Below are 23,407 nucleotides of genomic sequence, written 5' to 3' on the forward strand. Positions count from 1 at the left end.
GAATCCACACTCTTTCACCCTTTTCTTTTAGTTTTCTATAGTGCGAACTAGACCCGAAGAGATTGGGTATCAGAACGCTTTACATAGCAGCAGTTTAGTTACATAAAGACCCATTAATTTTTTGTTAATAACAGGGAGATTAAGTGATTTGCCTAGAATCACAGGATATTGAATGTTGTTGCAGAGATGCACTTGGTTCCCCAGCTTCAACGTCATCCGCTCTAGCCGTAAGGCTACATGATCTCCACCTTCTTCACCGGTCGATTCAACACTGAAGTCCTCCATTGTGGTGTACTGCGGTTTTCAATTTCACTTTGCACCTATTGACCTGGCTTCCCTGTTGTAAGTATCCTGGTTCCTGGGGTATTCACTGGTGGGGTGACTCTCCAACCTTCTATCTTCCACGGGGTTCCTTCAGAGTACCCTGGGAAGGGCCCTTCTTCAAAACTGCCACTGCGACTTCCCCATTGACTTGCTTTGAGCACGCAGCTGTGTTTCCACTCTGCACACAGCCTCCGTTGGGTTCCTGGGTACTTACCTTGGATGGTTCCTTGGATCCCCAGCTCTTCTGAATCAAGTCTCAACTTCTGTCGCAGTTTGCATTCCAATTCTTTAGTATATGGTTTGGTCTTCTCCGGAGACCACTGTGTTCTTTTGCTTACTTATGCGTTTCCTTTTGAAATATTGTGTGTATTATGTTCATATCTCCGGGTAAACCAATATGTTAGTGAGTGTGTACAAAATATAACTATTTTTATAACTGAACTATGTGTTTCTTTTTTATTTAACCTACATCAAATTTGTTCTGGTAAAACAAGCTACTTAGCACTGAACTAAGCCTGAAGGCTGCTCTCCACAGCTACCACATAGAGAGCTTTCTATGGTTGTATAAGACCACAAGTGTTGTTTGGATTAGTGCAGAATGCTTCACTTAAAAAATTGTGCACCACATACAAGCCAGCCTCCTGCACTGTAGAGCAGCTTAAACATGATTATATTTTTCTGAGGAAAAGAGATGTAGAGGTAATTTGCCCTCATGGCAGGTTGCCATTTATGAATGTTTAGGTTCTGGTTCTGGAATACCACCCCAGGTATCCTGAGTCAGAACCTTAACATGCTTCTTTATAGATTACATTTTACAACATATCTCTTCTTAATACCCACAAAAATAGTACACCATTTAACTAAATACAAAAAATAATGTGAATGAAAAGAAGGAATTCAATGAAAACATAGAATTAATTCCACATGTTTAGAATCTACTATTGTAGAACATTTAGCTTAATTAAAGGCCCTTTAAGGGTAAACAACAAGTGAACAAAATGAGCCTAAGCAAGGAATGGGATGGATGAAGTAGTCTACCTTTGGGTTTAACCTTTAACAAAGGGAGTCCAGTGGGATAAGGATGAAAGTGATGTTCAAACAATATTCCAATGCTTCAAATAGCCTTAGATTGAGTGGGTGGTGAAGAAGATTACATTTTATGCAGAAGAAATTGTCCTTTGGCTCTTAGTTGTAGAAGTCAGGATTACAGATTCAGTTTGAGCTTTTTTGCTGCTGGGTCTTCTTCAGAATCTCTGGATCTCAATTTTACCCAGCAGGCAATGCTGATGGGGAAAAGCTGAACAGTGGTCAACAAGTGAGACTGTAGTTGTTGAAGCTTGCATTGGATGGCACTTCAATTTCCTTTGAACTGGTCATGTTTATGTTGCGTTGGTGCATTTTATCTTTGCAACACTTTTTCTCTGGATCAGTTTTCTACTCAGTAGTTTTTAAGCAATAACAGAAGTACATCCCAAATGAGCTTTTGAGGTTGTTCAGACAAATGGAACAAAATTAAACAAGAGTAACCATAGGCTAGCAAAACCCTCCTCTTAACAAAGGCTAAGGTGAATGCTGAGAGGACATAGCTCTTGGCTTCAAGGAGTTACTTTGTGTATGTTACTGACTCCAATGTTTTCGAAGACCCTGCAACAGCCAGGCAGGTACAAAAACTAAAAGAACGAAGGTGCCAAACAACCAGGCAAGGAGAGAAACTGAATAAATTACAAATGGGGCTGACGTAGCTCTGGTAATATTTTCTCTGTAGAGGGAAAGGCACAGAGTATAGGAAACAGCTAACTATCATCTTAACCAGAGATCCAGTATCATCTTTCTCCAAAGCTTTCAGAAAATGTTGACACTCACTTTTCATTAATGTTGCAAGTCTCAGGTCCTAATAGACTGGGTCTAATGTAGCCATGGCGTAGTAGGGCACTCCTTCTGCACAACACCGAACTCATCCCTCATGGAACAACCTTCCTGCTGCCACTGGGTTAGCAAAAGCAGGTTCCCTAGGTCGGCCACTTCTTGACCTGTAGGTTCCGCAGCTCCCTCTCAGGTTCATCCTCCACTGGAACGTGGGATATTTAGGAACAGGTTTCCAGCACTCCTTAGCTCTCCTATTCTTGACAGACATCTGAGCCAATGTTTCAGGCTCCAGATCCTTCTGATCACCTTGGGCTGCCATGGACGGTGTGGTAAAGCATGCCCACTCAGGCAACCACAACATCTCCAAGTGAGACCTGTATTTCACCTCCCTTCAGGTACTGTGTTCCAGGTTGTTACCTGGCAGACAATCCACAGTCATGGACAGGCTCACAGCTATTTTCAAAGAATGTGACGACCCCCGCACTCGAAGGGAACCTGAGCCACTTTGCGCAAGTGCTCACTGTTGTCTACTGACACAACTTGGTGAAGTACATTAGGGACTACTTCCTCTTCGACACCAGGTGACACCTGATAGTAGTCACACTGGCTCCTGTGTCTCTCATTGAGGGTCATCGACTTCCTGTATTTCTTAGTGTTATCATGTAGGAAGGTTCTCTGGACCATCTCACTGTCTGCTAGAGAGACCAGTCATCTCAGCTGGGTCCCAACACCCATATGGGATCAACTTTTCCTCAAGTGCTTTACTGGCCATCTCCAGTATCTACCCATCAGCGGGGGTCTGTGCCCACCTGATCACTAGCAAAACATTTCTGGGATACCTTCTCTGCAGGTTTATTTGAAGAGAACCATGGTTTCCTATTGCTAGGATGGTGGGAATCCTTACCCTGGGAACTAGATCTGGGCCCTTTAGAGACCTCATTCTTACTTATTACACTTGTCACCTCCCCTCTGCTGTTGGGGACCCTGCCCACCTTTAAAGAGGTCTCCTCCATTCACCTTCCTGTGGACCCTGGTACTCACCCAGCAGTGTACCTCTAGAGCAAGATTCCTGGGGTCAGTCAGCTTGCTGTGCATCAGGTGCTTGCACAGCTCTGCAAAACTGAGTCCAGACAAATGCTCCCACACAATCAAATTATACAGCCCCTGGTAATCTGTAACATTAGTGCCCTTCAACCACCCATCCAATGCTGTACAAAAGGAAATCACACACTCCAGCCATGTCTGGGTATCAACTTTCGTACTAGGTCTAAACAAATCCCTGTATCTCTCAGGGTAATATTATATCAGGTAAGGAGGGCTGTCTTCATTTCTGGGTAGGAGAGTGCATGTGCATCCACTAAGGCTAGCAATGTATCCCTCCCCTCCACTGTGAAATTATTCCATATGCCTGCCCCATAGCATCTCTCAGGCACCACATTCATGTGAAGCGCTGCCTCATAGCCCTGAAACCATCTCTGGATGTCATCCCATTTGGCATACTCTTTTCCTGCATGCTTTGGCGAGTGCAGTACTTTCTCAGTGCATGGAAAAAATGCTGCCACCATCTGTGTTGGGAATTAGCTTTCAAGTCCAACTCATTTAACCTCACTTCTTGAGCTAACATTATTTTTTCTTCTCTACTGCCAATTGAACCTTTTGTGGCTCCCTCGCATGCTATCTCGGAGCCTTTCCAGCACAAATAACGTCTCCTGGTATCCCACTTGTCCTCTGGCTAAATGTGGGGAAAGTGTGTGTTTTTAGCCAAAGTTTGCAGTTTACAAAAGCTTCTGTGTAAGACACCATTGTAGGAACCACACTAGTCACACCACCGCGAATACTTCCAGGTGTCTAGTTGTCAGAAATGGCTGGATATGGTAGATTTCCCCGGGTGTTGCCTAAGCTAAGGCCCAAAATCCACAGCTGGATGCATTGTAAAAAATGCTGTATGAAATATCTCTCCAGCTTGAGCTTTATGTAGCAGGTGCTAGGCCCAGCCACACAAGTGGGCGCCCATTGCACAACATCGTTCATGTGTTTCCAGCTATAGGATGTCACCTATTGATGTCCTGCTGGTTGGATATCTTTGATCAAGGAGTACTCCATCTCTATTGATTACTGTTTTTTTCTGCGTTCCAATCTTTCTTAATGCATCAGTAACGCATGTGTCCAGGCTATTTTGCGTACTCCAAACATCTATAGCTGTATAGTAAATGATACATACTTCTCTGGATGTTAACCCAAGTATTACCTTTCCATGTGTTTCTGCTCCCTCTTGTTGGGTTCCATCCGTAAAATGATTCTATAAGCATGTTTGTTACCCTTAGGTACTTCTGTTATGTTTTTTTATCCCATGTGTTACATAAGTTTTAGAAGTACCACTCGGACACTCCTTTGAGCTTGTTTTCCAGGTTTTGATGCAGGAGAACCTTAGGTGCTCCCGTTCTTTCTGCCAATAATTGTACTGATTAATCTGTGTTTATCATTATGCCTGAATTTTTCTGAAATGGTCTTGGATATGTTGGCTTAGTTCCCAATGTGTACTTCACACAAATACCACTTGACAGGAGTACATCACATGTATGTAAACTCCTACAATCAACAATAATTACACCAAAGAGAAAGAGTTCTTCGAATTTTAGTCTACACATCTGTGGAGTCCCTGATGTGTAAGAGTAGGTCCTGCAGAATGAGACTGATGTGTGTCTACATGCTCCAATGTCTTGAGAAGTGAGGCATACTGTTGGTGGGGTACTTGTGTATTTTGGGAAGAGCATAGAAGTCTGGTATCCTAAGATGTGACTCACTGTTAAGTACTGGTGTTCGTCTTCCTTCAAAAGAATCATGACTTCCCAGAATTGTAGTTTCTGATGAAATATCTGTAAACTGTAATGCATGAGGGCAGAAGATGCTTCTCATTATACTACTTTTTAAATTTCCAGGATCACTCTTACATCATTTGTTGTATACCACTACATTGCCACTTTTGTCTCAAATTGTTTGGTATGTACTTTTCCTTGAACTTTACGGGGCCGTATTTTTAGGGCTCGCCCCTAGCGATACAGTGCACAGCACTCCTCGCACAGGCGAGAGCCCCTTTGTGGAGGGTTCCAAATTGGACCCTGGAATTGCACACGCTCGTGCGTGTGCGATTCCTTTCTGTCCACGGTATTGGCGTTTGTGGTCGTCTTTTTTAGAAAGACAGCACGCAATAGGCCATGGCAGTCGTGTTGCTCCGCCCATGGCCTATTGGTGTCTTTTACCCGCATGCCGACATCTCTTTTCAATTATCGTGCCCAGACACGGGCGCGATAATGGAAAACAGATCGCTCACTGTGGCGCACGCGCACCACTCGCGGGATTGTTATTCTTTTGAAGCATGCGTGTGGGGAGGCGCGGGGGCAACTATGGGAAGGTAGAGCTTATATCCAACTCCGTATCTCACTGCTCCAATAAAGTATCTTTGCAGGATCCGCAAAAACTGCCCAATATGCCGGTCCTGCTTATGAAATACGGGTTATCAGTGTGTGTATTTCAAGGCTTCGGCCTTGACTCGTGTCCTAATCCCACTGTCCAATATGACTAAAATGTGTCCCCCTGCCTCCAAATCTACAGGGGTGTGGATAATTTAGAGATAGGCAAGCACCAATGGGCAACAACATAAGCAGCAAAACATGTCTGGGCGACAGTCGGCATATTGCCCAGCTCGGTGCAAAATGGTGTAGAGCACAGAAACACGCCAATGACTCCCCTTCGCTGCGCTGCCTCTACCTGTCCCTGCTTCGTTCACTGCAGAGCTCTTGTTTACTGACCTCTGCTTCTTTTAAATGGGGGCTGCCGCTTGCACCGTCGCATCTTGTAAACAATACAGGGAGGAGCCTAGAAGGGGCTGTGGGGCTGAATTTCTGCTGATTCGGCAGATCCGGTGTGACAGCGGCGGTGATGTCCTAACGTTTGCGTAACTCTTTGCTTTCGTAACAGATGTCGCAGGATGTATTGAGGGATCTGAGACCAGCACATCACCTCAAAGCTGGTAAGATTGTACAAAGTGTTAAAATACCCGGCGCTGGCTTCCTTGCAATTAGCCGAATTCAGTCGCATGGGGGAGACTACATTTTTGTACATTCGAGATCGACAAAGCGAGCAAACATCCCAGTCTCGACTCTGAGACAGAGCCAGCGTTTCACTTTGTCTTTCTGTGTGCCCTCCTGCCGGCATGCGATCTTGGATGGCAAAAGTGCAGTCCAAACCCTGGGCCAATCTCACCGCAGGACTGACAAGATGGTCGAAGGTCTTCTGTGCCGGCATCTGTGAGAGAATATAACCCAAAGGCGGCATGCGGGGCTCTGTAACTCAGCTCTTTTTTACGCAGTTTTACATGGCACGAACTCTCACTCTCTTTTCACAAGTACCACTGCCATCGGGCAGTGCCCTTGTAATGTGCAAACCCTACGCCATGCACTGTGCCTGTTGTCAAGCATTCTGTAAACTTCACTCGCTGCTGCCAGCTTACAGTGCAGCTTGGAGGCCGCCCAGTCTTTTGTGATGAAATTGGAAATTGTGTGAAGTGTGAGCCACACTTATGCCTTACATCATAGGACGCGACAATTATAGCAGGCAGCGGCCGGTGAGATTAAACTGTACTTTGCAGAAATATGACAGCAGGACTCTGTACCCGCTGTGCTCAACGGGCCTTTCATCAAAGAACGCGACAATTATAGCAGGTGGCAGACACCCTGCCATTAAACCCGACTTTGCAGTGATGTGCTGGTAGGGAATATTGTGTGCAGTTCTGCATGTCTTCCGTTGCCTTACGAGGGCATGGGATGCGTTGCACCGCAGAGCCCACTCTGTGCAGCCTAAGTGTGATGGCTTACAATCAGTCCGTCAGTTGGTTTGTGGAGCGCTTCTTGTCGCCCATGAGCGTATCGAGGCGCAGGCAGGGTCAAGTTGATTAGCCAAATGGCCAGGTCTGCAGGGCTTACCTCTGTGGGATGGAGTTTAAGCTGATGTCGAGGTGCTCGGGGAATACATCAGGGAGGAAGGCGGCCTCTTCTGCCACTTTGGAGCTGCCCCTCTGTCCGGCCCCTCGTCATTGCTGCTGGGGGTTGGGGGCTTTTCATTTTGTGTTACGTCTCTTCTATACATGTGTAGTAAGTCTTGAACTCCAATCTTTAAGTGTTTAGACATGAATGCAAGTACTGGGCTTTGAACTTGAAGGTCCTGAATTTCGAAGCGAGTGGACAGGCCTTACAATATTTGAATTTGTACAATTTCTGAGGTAGCGTTAACTAACCAACTGGGGGTGACCTGCAGCTTACGTTGTTCGAATCCCGGCAGGGCAAGCTCAACCTTTCAAATTACCAAGGTTGATAAGCTGAATACCTTTGAATGGGTCAATAGTTATATCTGCTATTGATCGTTCTTGGAAGTGATTCGCGATAAGTGGTGTAGTGTGTTTTATTTTTCAAATTAGAGCAGTTTTATTCATTTCACCTCAAACAGTTTAGCACTGTCCAGAGGTGTTTACAACTAGAAGCTATATATGTGTAAATGAATAAACCTGCTGACAAATAGCGTGATATGAAATGCTATATAAAAGGCTCATCCTTGTTGTTGCCCTTTTCCTCCCCTCATGATGTAATCCTGTTACATTCTGTCAGTGACCTGTTGATTGGTGGTCGGTTGCCTCAACGTGCATTTTGCGCTCTAGATATCTGCGCTGGGGTCGCTGTGCTTCATTCACCTCCTTCACAGCTAAGGTCAGAGACCTGCCCTGCCCCTGTAAGGTCACTACCCTCACCCACCCTGTCCCCGACACTGCTCCGAATTAACAGAAATAGCCAAACCTTTTTGTCTTTGTTGTATTGGACTTTTTTTTTTTTACAATTTGGCAGATAATCTGTTGTGTTTTACGACAGGAGAGTATCACGTTGCATAGAAACCAAGTACCCACATCCCGCCGGAAATACACTGTAGAAATATTGTTTAGAATGTAATCTGTTCATTTACACATGCTGTTAAGTTTTCCCTTTAAGCGCTATAATGCCCATGACATGTGCTTTAAATGTCTACTCTTCTAAAAGGAGCACACACATGGCCGCATGCTTTGCAGGACGACTGCTGGCACTCGCACGGGCTGAGTTACTGTCCGCTTCAGTGAACATGTAAGACTACATCACGACAAACAAGCATTTGCAATGCAATCGGTCTCGCATTATTAAAGTTTGATCTATTGGTGTTACTTAGCAATGCCAATAGCTCAAACGTTAATAATGTGAGACCTATTGCATTGCAAATGCTTGTTTTCTAGGTAACAGGTATCATGTTGAAGGTCACACTTAAAAAATGCCATCTGAGGAGCATCAAAAAACATAAGGCGATTGCCCGGTTACTTACCGGTAATCTTCATTACTCCGAGTCCTAGTCTTCCTCGCCACAGTAATTAACAGTGAGCATTCTGCTCCTACAGAAACTCCAAGTAAAAAGCTACATACTAGTCTTACTATCCCTCCAATATGGCCCCCAGTGGCAACCACAAATCAGATAAAAGGACACAAAAGTCCCAACACGATTTGAAAAACAAAGCCGTAGACATGAAGACACTAAGAGGGACGGGAGGGAAGGGAAACTATATTGTGGCGAGGAAGACTAGGACTCGGAGCAATGAAGATTACCGGTAAGTAACCAGGGCATTACCTCCTCGTCCGTCTTCCTCGCCACAGTAATTAACAGTGAGCCGATACCAAAGCAAGAACAGCTTCATGTAAGGAACACAACCCGCACAAGTAATGCATTAGAAAAACACATACATAAATGACAATAATGGAAAGAGATACACATCTCACAAAGTAACAGAACCGCGGACTGAAGAAGCAAAGGCCACAGAAGCCCCACCCCCAACCTCAAGCCTGTAATGAGACATGAAGTTATGAGGCGAAGACCAAATGGCCACCCTGTAAATATCTGCCATGGAAACACCTGGAAAGGCAGCCCATAAACAGCAACAGATCTAGTAGAAACGCCCCTGAAGCGGATGAGAGGGAACCATAGAGAGAGCAACATATGCCAAAAGAACAGTCACCTTAATCCACCGTCTGAGAGTGGAAAGAGACGCTCTCTGCCCCTTTCAAGTCAGACCAAAAGTCACAAATAAGTTGACCACCTTACAAAAGGAAGAGGTGGGGGCCAAATAAATGACCAATGCGCGCCTAATATTGAACAACAGGAACACGAACAGCACTAGGAGTAGTGCAGAAATAAAAAAGCAGGTCGTGTTGGGACTTTTGTGTCCTTTTATCTGATTGGTGGTTGCCACTGGGGGCCATATTGGAGGTATAGGGAGACTAGTATGTAGCTTTTTACTTGGAGTTTCTGTAGGAGCAAAATGCTCACTGTTAATTACTATGGCAAGGAAGACGGACGAGGAGGTAATGAAATTCCGATATAGGGTAGCAATGCTGGGCCTACTGCTGGTGAAGCAATTTAAAGCCATATATATTTTTACCTTGGGGGTTCTAAAGAACGTGACTGCCAAATGGATGTGATTGAATAGGCATGGGCTGAAGAATTAAGGCTTAAGGTGACTAGACGCTATGAAAAAGTGAGCATTTGGCAGTGTGGGGGAATATGTAACATATGGTGAGCGAGAATGAAAATGATTAACAGGAAGCAGTTCAATGAATACGGCCTGTGGGAGATGCACAGGCATGAAGTACCTAGGGAGCAACATATGTGAGTATGAACCATCTCACAGTAAACTGAAAAGCAAATACTTAATATAAGGACTGGGTAGTATTTTATTAGCATATACACGTATTTGTTTACAAATGTATTATAATGGAGTTGTGTTTATTAGCTGTGTGGCTCAATATGTTAAAATACTGTATGTTCATAAGAGAGTGATAAATACAATAACAAAAAAATAAAGTTATGACATCCTGGTATACAACATGGAGTGAAGGATTTAATGCGTAGAGAGCAGAGTGTTCCAACTTCCAGTTTGTTGGTACCAAAATTATACTGACATTAAATAAGACTGATCGGTGTATCAACAGGGATCTTACTGACAAAGGAAGCTGAACATTCCCAAGAGCACATATTTCACAGTATATTAGATAAGTAATCAGGATTAGGTCCAACCATCAACACATAGCATCATTTAAACACAGTTAAGAATTTAAGTAATATATATTGATTGAACTCAAAGTAAAGCCTGCATTTACTTTAGCAACAAAATTTGCCGTTGATGCCTTGGTATCCACATGTAATTCACTTTCCATATGGATGATGACATCTTTTTCATGCAACTCATCTGAGCCCTTCCTTCACCCCAGGCTGTGTTTTGTTGCTTCACTGAGGCCCACGAAGTGAGTAGCTATCACGCATTGTAGTCTGCATTTATAAAAATGTACTAGGGACAGAATAGTGGGATGGCATTGAATATCGTACCTGTCGTCTGGTAGTTCACCACCTCCTAGATGAATTACTGTAGGAAAGATGTCCATTAGGCTTGTAGGTTCATCAATCTCAGTCCCAGCAGGTAAGACGCCTGGCCATCGCAAAATTCCTGGTACACGGATGCCACCTTCCCAACCTGCCATTGCCTTTCCACCTGCAGACAATCATTAAGACAACACATTTATATAAAGTTGTCGGGGCACCAGTAAATGCGTTTCCACAGTAAACATAGTACCACGTGAGTTCATTTTGAATATTTTATTGTATATGTTTATGTAGCTCAGTAAGAACAATATGGTATCAGTGTGCTTTACTATTAACCAAACAGATGAAAGCAAAAGAATCTCACTTACACAGTCATGTGTACAACCGGAAGGCTAAACAGGGAATAAATAGAATGCCACTGGGAATCCATATATCTGTGTGTATTACTTTGCCTTCATTTTATGCATGGGAGGCAAGCTCAGTGCGGTTTACTATGAACCAAACAAATGAGAGCACTAGATCAATTGTGAACCATTTGAACAGCAACAAATCCAAACAAGGAGGGAATTAAATATATCCATTTCAATTAGAGATCATAAGCAATTTGTAAATTGCTACTCTGTAACAAGGGCTTTTTGGAATTCTTCTAATGAACAAGAAAAAAGCTTGGAAGTGCAAGGGCATTGGAAGGTAAGTCTGGGTGGTGAACCCTGCTCTCTTCACGGAGTTTGCGTAGATTTCCACACTCCGCGTTACGCGGAGAACGCAGAGGTTTTTTTCCTTGCCCGTGTTTGTCAACGTCAATTTGGCAAGTGCAAGCGAGGAAAATCCACCTCCTGCGAGCTTTTTCCTTATTCGCGATCGTCAGCATCAAGTTGGCGAGCGTGGAAAATCAACCTCTCGTCGAGATTTCTCAATGCAGGTGGTCAGATTTCTCATTGCGAGTGGTCGCACATGCTTGCGACTGCTCGCGTTGAGAAACTGTCCGTTCAATTTGAGAAAGCTGCCACTGGAGTAAAAATCTACTCAAGTGGCAGAAAGGAAGCAGGGCCTTCTTGTGCTGTGCATGGTGCCATTCTCAACGATTGCACAGTGTAGACAAGCACCTGGCACTGAAAACCACCACGAACAGAATTTATCCAACGCACTATGTAGCATGGTGGATTTCTTTTTGCACTTTGCAGAGTTACTCCGCAAAATATGCCCAGGCTTATTGGAAGGGTAACATTAGAGCATTAGAAGAGCTATGTGTGGAGAACAAAGGAGAAAACAAAGGAGAAAATTGTGTGAGGTAGAGTGAATTTACATTAGTTCACAACTACAAAGGAAAAATGATTCAATAAAATGCAATGGTGAACTACACTTACATTTGTGATGAAGAAAGTACAATAAATCAATATTGGAAGACACAGAGAGAGCAGAGGGCAAATGAGTGCGTGTCTGTTTCATGAGTGGAAATATTAGCACTTTCAGACTGACCAGTCTTAAAAAGGTACCATAGCGAAAAAGGAAGAGAGTATTTTTATGCTAACTACATGACAACCGCAATATGGAAATAAAAGTTGGTGTGATTGCCGCTGTGGGTGTGTTTGTGTCATTAGAATTGAGGACTGATACAGACCTGTGATATCAATACAGCGATGAGATTTGTATCAATAAAGCCAAAAAGAGCACGACCAATTCCTGCAAACAACATTGAACTATATTGGGGAAACTGTTACTGTAAAGATGGTTGCAAGTGTCAGTTCTGCAGCCTCAGCCATGGTATACTTAGTCATACAGACAGGTGAGCTATCACTAGTAGTGCCAACAACTGAGATATCTGCAGTTACCCTTCTAACTAACCAAGCCATTTCAAAATTGAACTTCCTGCATGCATGTTTCATAGACCTGAAAGCAGCCTTCGACACTGTCCCGAGACTCAAGCTATGGTAAGCTCCAACCAAACTATGAGATGCTATTATCAACCTTTATTCACAAACATGGGTTCAAATACAAAGGAGACAGGTGAAGCCTTACAAACAAAATTCCAACAAGTAACGATCTAAAACAGGGGTGCTTGTGTGCCCCCTGTTTATTCAACATATACACAGCCAATTTGGAGAAAAATCTTCGCTCAACAAAAGGTATTCCCCCATAATTGGGGAAAACAGAAATAATAAGTCTCCAATACGCGGGCAATATTGTCCTCCTATCATAAATGCCACTTGCTGTGCAGCGGTTGATCTCCCAACTTGGAGCATACACCACCTCCGCCCAATTAGCAATCAACCATCAAAAATCAAAGGTGGTGCGCTTTTCCGACTGCTATAAAAAACGCACCAAATTCATTTTGACGCGAAATGTTAAACCTTCGTCCCAGGTGGACATATACAAATATCTAGGGTTCCAATTAGACCTACATCTCAATTTAAAGCAACACATGTGCCAAGGGCTAACAAAAGCCAAACAACTGGTATTTGCATTCAAAACCCTGCACAAAAAACTCAGCAGCTGCTCAACAAGCCATTTGCTCAAGGTTATCGCAGCAAAATTCTTGCCATCCATATCGTACGGATCTGAAATGATAAATGCAAAGGACTCTAACGTTGTAAACGCTGCACAATCTTGTGTCTTCAAGAAATTGTTTTTAATTCCACACCACATTTCACAAGCATAGATAAGACTAGAATATGGTCTAAAAAAACAGATACCTGCAAGACAAGGAGCCTTAGTTAAATACCATTGGAGGATGAGGGCAGCTGAAGCTAACACCCTGGCCCATTACTTTTGCAGGAGCTCGAAAAACTATCCAGGCTAAGCAAATCCGTATTCCCAGTCCTAAAGGAATCGCTTTCTGCATTACTGTTAGACATGGTTTGGTACACATTATTGACATACTCTGAGTTTAAAAATGCAGCGAACAAAGCCATCAAGCATCACTCATTGCTAATAGACAAAGCCGCCTTGGTACAGAAACCCCAGGCATGGGCCGTGACGCAATCTTACAAAATGCTGAAACTCCAACCGTACCGGTCAGAACATTTTTCATATAAAAAAAAGCAGAACCGACCCCTACTAAGGCTGAGGGATATATGATTTTTCAACGATTTCAAGTTCCACGCATGGCATAACCACGCGAATTTTACATCGCAAGTGGCTTTACCACGCTGGAATTTACAACGAAGGATTGTACCACGTCTTACCTGCACGTCTTTCTCCAGCAGCCCTTACTTCCATCTACCATGGAAACAAGCGTCAAAACACGTCTTCCAAAATAAATAAAGGACTTCTTTTTTGACGTACACTGCACGTCTTTGGGGGAGGCTCTTTCCTTTTACTTCATTAATAACACAGAGCGTTTTTTTTTTTTTTAAATCTAACTCGCTCCTTAATTGTTGTTATTTTTTGGGGGGGAGACCCCCCCAGCCCCCCCAGCCCCCCTAGCCCCCCTCCCAACCCTCCCCCAGCCCCCCCAGCACGACTGGACGGAATACCACGTCTCCCCCCAACCCACGCTGAACGTACTTTCGTGGTATAGACGGTCGTGGAAGGCACCCACGTTGAAAAAACGTTTGCGTGGTAAGTGTACCGTGGTAAACGTTATGCGTGGGGATGCCTTCGTAGTAAATGATGTTTCCCAAGGCGGATATATTTTCCTTCGACAGATCTCAATCCAAAATGGAAACAGACGTGGATGACAAAAGCATGCCGCCTTTACGGACAAAGAGACAGGCCGCTTTTACACTTTTTATGTATTTGTCCTGTGCTACTAGACATTCGGAAAACACTGCTTCAAGAAATACTGAGGAGAGAACAAATAAGGACCTGCAGAGCAGCGATCGTAAAATGTCTTGGAGGCTTGTCAGTTCAAAAGTCCTGCAAAGGACTAGACAAGAAGGAATGCTGAACCGAACTGTATAAGTGGGGACTACTTTGCACATTCACTTTTTTAATGTTGTCGTTTATACTTTCTTAGCGCTTGCAGCACATTACATCCTGTCGAAGAAAGCAAGTCAGTTCTTAACTTACCTATTTAGAATGTTTGTTGTCCTTCACACACATGAAGCCTGACGTGTTTATACCTTTCATGCCTTTTTATTGGACTAATCGCTTTGACGTCTTAAGCATGCTGGTGGCTTGTTCCACTCTTTCATGCTTTTAAAAAATTCTAATAAAAGTATTTTTTTTACAACTGAGAACAATTACACATTATATGATTCAGTGTGTTATTCGAAATCATTTTCTCATTAAATTGAGTCAAATCCAGCTACATTCCAAATAATGTCAGCCCTCAAAGAGCACAAAGAAGACAACTGTGCAAAACAGTTTAGTATTATATCTTTCAAAACGCGACTATTTCAATATTGCAGGGATCAAAGACATCCGATGGATGGTTGAAAGTGGCGAATCTGAAGTTGAGCAGAAAATCAGGGACACAGCAAGGATTTTGTTTTAGAGTTTTATATAGCGGGAACTCGACCCTAAGTTCTCAAGTATCAGAGCGCTTTACATGAGCACCAGTTTCGTTACAGATGGACACATTCATTTTTGTTAGGCACAGGGAGGTTAAGTGACTGGCCCAGAATCACAGGATGTTGAGCATCCCTGCCGAGACTCGAACCTGGTTCCCCAGCTTCGAGATACACCCTCACAAGACTTAAACCGCTCTAGCCCTAAGGCTACATCCTCTCCCCTATCTTAAAACGTGATCAGTCCTGCTTTTAAACCAACATTTGCATCTGTTCACTCCACCTCAGTCTCAATAGAGAAGATCCCAAAGAGGACCAATAACAGCGGATTGCAAATAGTAAAACGTGAAAGTTTTACTATTTGCAATCCGCTGTTATTGGTCCTCTGAGGAAGCTAAATTTAAGAGAGTAAACGTCTCTGTGCTCTTGCCATGAAGACCTAGGTTGCATCTACTGTTGAGACATTTGAATTCTCCTGATGGAATTCATAATTGACTGCTCTTGTCAATTACATATCAACAACGTTGTAATAATTACAAGATGAAACTAAGAAGACAGCAGCATCACCGCCAATTTAACTGGCTGTAAAACATATGCGTTTTTAACAGTTTTTTGTTGTTTTTAATAATTAGGGAGTGAGTTGGAAATGCAGATTGACAAATCGTGAACTTTTTTCCTGCACCTGTGAAACCATGATTTCATACTTGTAAGAGTTGAAATCTTACAGTTTATGAGAGAGACATTTCTTGCTCAAGATGCCAAGAAGTCCACTAGGCATATTTACCAGGATGAAGAGTTATATTGGTTTGTTCAGTGGAATTGCTTTGCAAGCAGTAAACATATATTTAATATAATCCTTGACTCAAAACCAGAGTAATTGTATACATATTGGGGAAGTATGAACACAATGTTCCTGTTGAAGAGATAAGTCTAGGTAGGCTGTGAATAGAGAAATGCTTTGAGTGGAAGAAGACATTATGGAATGGCACCCACCATACTGGTGTTTCTATAATCCTTACAAGATAAAACCAAAACATGAGCAGAAGCTTCTACTTGGGTAGGCACCAGGGCACAAGTCCTAAAAAAAGAAGTGGGGGGACTGACCTAGTTTAGCAGTATGCAAGTGACATTACGGTGTGCGACAACACAGCGCGTGACATCATGGCGAATGACAACACAGCACGTGACATCACGGCGTGCAACATTACGGCGCACAACATCACGGCGCACAACATCACGTCACACAACATCACACATGGCATCACAGAAATTGACATCATAGAAAGTGGCATCACAAGCCATGATTTTACAAGAAGTGGCATCATAAGAAGTGACATCAGATCTGAAGCCCTCACATATATGTTTAGCAGGTCTATCAAGTGTACGGCTGAGCACATTGCGGGGATAATAGCAGTGCATTGCGAGAGTAATAGAACAGTGAGCTTCTACACCTTACAAATCCTCAGTTATATGTGATACACCCTGTACATTCATTTATAAAATTATATAATTTATTGTTCTGTGGTAAATAAATAAATAATACCCTATTTTTGAATGTATAAATGAATAACAGATAGCTCAATAAATAAGAGTCAAGATTCGAGGTAGTAGGAGTTTCGCAGGTTTATTACAGCATAAAGGACAGGAACAGGACAACCTGCATAGGAATAGGATGGCAGGGCCCAGCAGCTGCCGGGGCTGGATCTGGGATGAGCGCGCTAGCATTTAATAACAATACACAAGCATATATAGTAAAACAGTTGCATTACAGTACATATGATAGGCGGAGCAGTGGGTGGAGCAAAAGGCGTATACATAGACATGTGATGCAAACGTAACAGAATATGTCATGAATGGGGCGGAAACATGGAGGGGGCTACCTAAGGAGCCGGGACCTCTAACCTGGTGGTGCGCGCAAACTGGCAATGACGTATCACTAGGAGAAACTGGGGGCTATGAACTCTGTGCTAGGAGCAGAGACTGAAGTCTGGAGAGTCAGGGCGACATGTACCTAAGCAGTATCTAGTATCTGATGTTTAGAGAACATGTTGATATAAACTAGAAGTCAGGAGGGGAAAGGCTAACTTGATTCTAAGACTGGACCATGCATTATTCTACATGTAGTGCGTGATGAAGAATATTAAATGACCATTAAATGCAGTATTTCTCTTACATGGAACCGGAAAGGCTAGACAATGACGGAAACTATTGATGCAGTTCAGTAGCTTAGGAATGCAGAGAAGGAGGACTGAACTGATAACTGAAACTATAAGATACTCTTGGCAGACTCAGAGGCAGAGCCAGGCTGAACCGGGCACTGCGAGGCAGGAAGTAAGTGAAGGGTCGAGGATACAGGTGGGGGCTGTATCGCTCCTCAGCGAGGTTTCAGGAGACAGGAGCTGAATCTGGTGTCCAGGCCCTTTTGAGGCCTAGAAACGGGGACTTTATAATGGAATAACGTGCACACTGAGAAACGTGGAAACGTAGCTTTACATAGACCTGATATTCGTAGTATTCACGAGAACTGGAAACTGGCATACTAGAGGTGGACACAACTATAATTGCGTCTTGAATCGAACATAGGGAATACATATGCATATTAATCATGCACACATAACATATGATGGATGACACGTAGGGACACAGAACATGGCAGAATTTACTTTTCCACATTCCCTCCTTGTCACTACGTTTCCATCAGGAAACATCAATATTCATGATACCATCTATCATTTCATACAGTATCATTTGCTCGTCTCGAATTATCCTGGAACGGGATTTAGAACGGGGCTTGGGATTAGGAATACAAGAGGTAGCACAAATGCCGCAAATCGCAGGGCCACATTGTATACAGAGACAGCAGCTGAATATGATTGCTACTGCAATACCTAGGAAGGACAAGACTTTCCATCCCCAGGCGGAAATTATATTCCAGAACCAACCGGACCATGTCCAGGTGCCTGGATCTTGGTGTATCAGATGGGCAATTTTATGGAGTCTGGTTATAGCTGAATAAACAGACGGCGCGTTATTTGGAATGAAAATGCAGCAACTAGATCCGATGACTCTACAGGCCCCGCCCCTATCGGCCAGTATGACGTCAAGGACGAGACGATTCTGTAAAACGACAAATCTCATAGCAGATTGCTCTTCGGTTAAGTTACCTAGAGCAGAGGCAGTCTCATTTACTACAGCTTCGAGGGTTCTGGTTAACCTACGGATCAGTTTACTATTCTGGATAGGGCCTATAAAGAAGAAGAAACCTCTGTTGAAATCTGTATACTGTTCTAGAGCAGTTTCAGTATAATCGACAATTGGGGACTCCCTTCTATGTCTAATGTGTACTAGATGTGTGTTTCTGTGATAATCAGGTGGGGCTAGGAAAACAGGTGGCAGTAGGAAGGCAATGTAACAGGTTCCCTCCCAATCGAGGGGCAGACGAACATATGCAGTTTGACCACAAATAAAATAAGAATGACGTGAAGCTTTGAAAATAGATTTCCCACTGTCACTATACTTGACAATAGTAGTACAATCACTATGTCCTATATGTACAGAACCATAATTTCGGACACATAATTCGCCTTTGACTGGTAATACTGAAATAGCAGGTAAGTCTGGAGTAGTATCAGACTGAACATTCAGGACCATGAAATTCGAAGAATAGTTACCTAAATTATACACTTCATTTTCTAGATCTAAACCTGTTCTGTGGGGGAGACCTTGCCTGTCTGGAAAACATGTACTGTTAAGAAAAGACATATCTGTTGAGGATGACGTTAACGTGGACCATGCTCCACACGAACCATTATGTGAAAATGGATAAGGAAAAAGTGGCAGAACTCCCTTCGGTGTCTGGAAAGGGGGGAGTCGACCACACACCCAACAATTAGTGGCATTGCTGGTCTGGTGTGAGTAATGTAACATGCGGATAAAGGAATTATTTCGCATAGCGAGGCGGTAAGAGAGTTCATGGGGAGGTAGGTCACTAAACATGTGCTCTACAATAGCATTAGAAGACATATTTACATGAGGAACTGGAAGATACAGGTAAAATGCATAACTGGTGCAGGAAATCATAATGCTGAGGAATAATATGAAACTTAGAAAAACGATACATCGGATTGAGTTTTGACTGACTCTCTCACTATGGGGGTCTATTTTATACATGTCAGAAACAGTCTAACCGTTTCACCTAGGGGAGGACTTAGACAATCAAACTGACTGACTTATTTTACTAGACCGGAGTTTTAACTTATACTCCTGTTGCGGAGTTTTCTCTAACAGGAGGGGTGTAGTAACATTGTCTTTTGCGGGACAGTCCTTGAGAACAATATTTTGGCAATCCTTCAAATCCTGGGAAATGTTCTTTAAGACGGGTTTCAGTCCATAAAACTTTTTTATATGAGAAAGGTGCACCCAGCCTTTGCGACCTTCCAACTTCACGGCTGTACGGGTGGTGAGGAGGACCTGTCGGGGCTCCTTCCAGCGAGGCTCCAGCGGACTTGATCTGTCAAAATTCCTCACCAACACCATGGATCCTGGAACGATTTCATGCGGTGCCACCTCGGTATTGTCTGGAAATGCGGCGGCAACCTGTGAACGACATGAGTTGAGGGCAGACATCAAGGAAGCTAGGTAATCTGTCAGCATATTACTTGAAACATCGGTAATACTTCGGGGTCTAGGAGTACCCCACATATTTGGGGGGCGGCCGAATACGACCTCATACGGGGACAGACCTGATCTGGAATGTGCGACCATGCGCATATAAAATAAAGCAACTGGTAGAGCTACCAGCCAGTCCACACCTTTTTCTTTGCATACTTTAGCGATACGGATTTTCAGAGTCTGATTATGTCTCTCTACGAGACCGGCTGCTTCAGGATGGCGTACACAATGAAACTTCCACTGGTACCCTAACAACAGGGAAACGTGCTTCATGAGTTCAGATGAGAATGGCTGACCGTTATCAGAATATACGACTCTAGGGAGTCCATAACGGGGGAAGAACTCACGAACCAACTGCTTGGCAGTGGTCGCGGCTGTGTAATCTGGGACTGGATATGCTTCTGTCCACCTGGACAAAGCGCATACAACTACAAGGACATACTTGAAACCTCGACATCGCTCCATCTGAATATAATCCATCTGGAGGACTTCAAAAGGGTGGTCAGGGGGCTGGAATCCACCTTGTTCCACCGGGACACTTTTACCTGGATTAAACTGACAACATATCATACAGGTACGGACTTTCTGCTTGGCTGCAGCTCGTAAATGCTTGTTGAACCAAATGTTCTGGATACTGTCTAACATAGCTTTTTCTCCTAAATGTGCTGGACTATGTGCGGTATTAATAATGACTTGAACCATAGAGTCGGGGAGAAACCATGTTGCTCTACCCTTCGTTAGCCATCCTTGATCTGTCTGGACCCCTCCTTGTTCGGACCATTTCTTAATTTCTTCGGGAGTAGCATGTAACTGTATATCTATGACATCTTGTGTAGGGTCCTTAACTGTCATGCATGTAGTCGGATCTGGAGTATGTGTCTGATTAACTGGAATGTCTGGAGTCTGTGCTGTAAGCTTGGCTGTGCGATCTGCTAGATCATTACCTTGGGAAATAATGTCAGTAACTTTCGTATGTGCTTTGCATTTCATGATAGCGATAGATGTCGGTAAGTGTATGGCATCTAACAGAGCTTGAATAAGGAGACCATGCTGAATCTTGGTTCCATGAGAAGTCATGAAACCTCTCTCCTGCCAGAGCACTCCGAAGTCGTGTACGACTCCAAATGCGTAACGTGAATCCGTGTAGACATTAACTTTCAAGTTCTTGGCGTGTATGCAGGCTTGTGTCAGAGCAACTAGCTCTGCTGCTTGAGCGGACAGGGTGTCAATACGGTGTGTCTCAATAACTTCAGTGTCAGTAGTCACTGCATACGCGGCGACTAGTTCTCCTGTACTTGTTCTCATACATGAACCATCCACATAAAGTGTCAGGTCGGGGTCTGGTAACGGAGTATCTGTCAGATCTTGTCTTGGCTTTGTCGTAATGTTAACTACTTCCACACAGTCATGTGTGGCTGGATTTGAATTAACTGATGGTAACAGTGTAGCAGGGTTCAGGATGTTGCAGCGTCTGATTTCTATGTGTGGCTGGAATAATGTCAATTCATAACCTGTTAAACGTGCAATTGTCAAGTGCTGAGTTTGTGTTCGGTTCAAAAGAACTTCCACAGAGTGTGGAACCTGTACTGTCAGGAAATGTCCTAAGACTATGGAATCACTTTGCCTGATAGCTAGTGCTGTGGCTGCAACTGACTTGAGGCACGCAGGCAGAGCCTGGGCTACAGGATCTAATGTGCTCGAAAAATAAGCACATGGCTTGTATTGTCCTGCTTGATCTTGTGTGAGAACAGATAATGCTGTACCTTCGCGTTCAGTAACGAAAAGTGTAAAAGGCTTACTGTAGTTCGGTGTCGCTAGAACTGGAGCTTGGCATAAAGCTTTCTTTAACTCATTGAAACTAAGTGTATGTTCAGATGTCCAAGGGAGAACAGTCGATACGGCTGCCTCCTGTGTCGTTAACTGTATCAGTGGTTTGGCTAGAAATGCATACTGAGGAATCCATTGTCTGCAATAAGAAGTAAGGCCAATAAAAGCACGTACCTCCTTCTGGGTCTTGGGCTGAGGAAGACTCGCTATTAACTGGATACGGTCTGGTGTCAACTGCCTACCCCTCTTGGACAGTAAGTGTCCTAAGTATACCACTTGCTGGACACAGAATTGAAGCTTAGAAGGGGACACCTTGTGCCCTATCTCGGCTAGGAAATACAAGACTGTAAGGGATGCTCGCTCGCAAGCACGTTCAGAACGGGCTGTGATCAGTAGATCATCGACATACTGGAGCAGGGCAGTGTCAGTTGGCATGTGAATGTTGTCTAGTTGTCTCTTAAGTGCTTGACTGTAAATACTAGGACTTTCTGTGAAACCTTGAGGAGCTCGTGTGAATTTATAGCTCCTTCCATTTAAACAAAATCCGAAAAGGAACTGGCTGTCTGGATGAATGGGAACACTAAAAAACGCGTTCTTGAGGTCGATTACAGTAAAGAACGTGGCTTCGGAATCAATGGCTGTTATGGGTGCATTTGGATCAGTACGTTTCATGACTGGAATGATCGGAGAATTACATACATTGGAGTCAGTTTCTACAACCACTCCTTGAGCAATAAGCTCGTCAATAATTTTGGATAAGGCTGCTACAGCCTCAGGTGGCAATCTGTACTGTCTGATTCGTGGTAACACTACACCTGGCTTGAGAGTCACACGATAGGGTGTGATTTGCATATAACCAACATCAGTTGGACCTTGCGCCCATAAGTGCTGTGGAACATTAGACAGTCTTGAATCAAAATCTCGTAATACATAGTGACCCTTAAAGTCACGTAGGAACAATCGTATTCCCTCTGGGGAACAGCATATAACTGCACCTAATTCTTTCAGTGTCTTAATGCCTAATAGATTTTCTGGACATGACTTAGTAAGTAACAGATCAGTAGTGCGGGACAATGGACCTACTTCTAGAGAAACTGGCTTTGAGATCTCATTTACGATAGGCTTTCCTGAAAATCCAAGGGAAACATTTCTTGAGCCTGAGAGCGGAGCCCCTGGAACTTCGGCGTGACTAATTGTGGTCCTACTTGCCCCTGTATCAATCAAAAACTTTCTGTCTTTCCCTAATACTTGACTATGAACATAGGGACTTTCTTGATCTACAGGTATCTCGATGAGAGGCAAGCCTACCTCCCTCTCTAGGCTGTTTCATGAATACTGTTGGTACTCTGGATACTCAGACTGTGCATACTGGTACATCTGCTGTGTGACATGCTGTGTTGCAGCGATAGGCTGCGGTGCTGTAACTGTCTGTGGTGCATTCTGTAACTGAGGAGTCTGTGAAACTTGTTCTTGTCTAGGCGGACGTGGTCTTTCTTTAGTCTTACCAGTAGCTATGTTGTGTTTCAGAACTGCACACTCGTTTATAAAATGACCTGGCTGTTTACAATAATTGCAATTCCCTTTAACGGGAGCTGCAGGATGACTGGCTTGATTCGGACCCCTCTTCTGACTGTCTTGAGGAACAGATTGTGCAACTAGTACTTTCATTTTCGTGTCTTTCATACGTTTTCTTTCATGTTCTTGCTCTTCTCTGATTCTATTCTGGTGGTATTGGAGCATCTGCAACATCTGGGACGGGGTATTAGCTTGCCAGGTACTTTCGACTTTCAGAACTCGATTTTTAATTGATGAACTTGAATTCTCGA

General features: G+C 43.6%; 1 protein-coding gene across 3 annotated transcripts in view; it reads right to left on the reverse strand.

Annotated features, from left to right (window-relative positions):
• Positions 1–23,407, reverse strand: part of LOC144771763 (arylsulfatase D-like) — a 713,936-nt gene that overhangs the window by 55,030 nt on the left and 635,499 nt on the right. For all 3 annotated transcript variants that reach the window (XM_078656059.1, XM_078656058.1, XM_078656061.1), the window contains exon 8: positions 10,639–10,801. In XM_078656059.1, coding sequence (XP_078512185.1) covers positions 10,639–10,801 — 163 coding nt within the window. The remainder of the gene's footprint in view (positions 1–10,638; positions 10,802–23,407) is intronic.

The sequence above is a fragment of the Lissotriton helveticus genome, chromosome 8, assembly GCF_964261635.1.
Source record: "Lissotriton helveticus chromosome 8, aLisHel1.1, whole genome shotgun sequence".
NCBI lineage: Eukaryota > Metazoa > Chordata > Amphibia > Caudata > Salamandridae > Lissotriton > Lissotriton helveticus.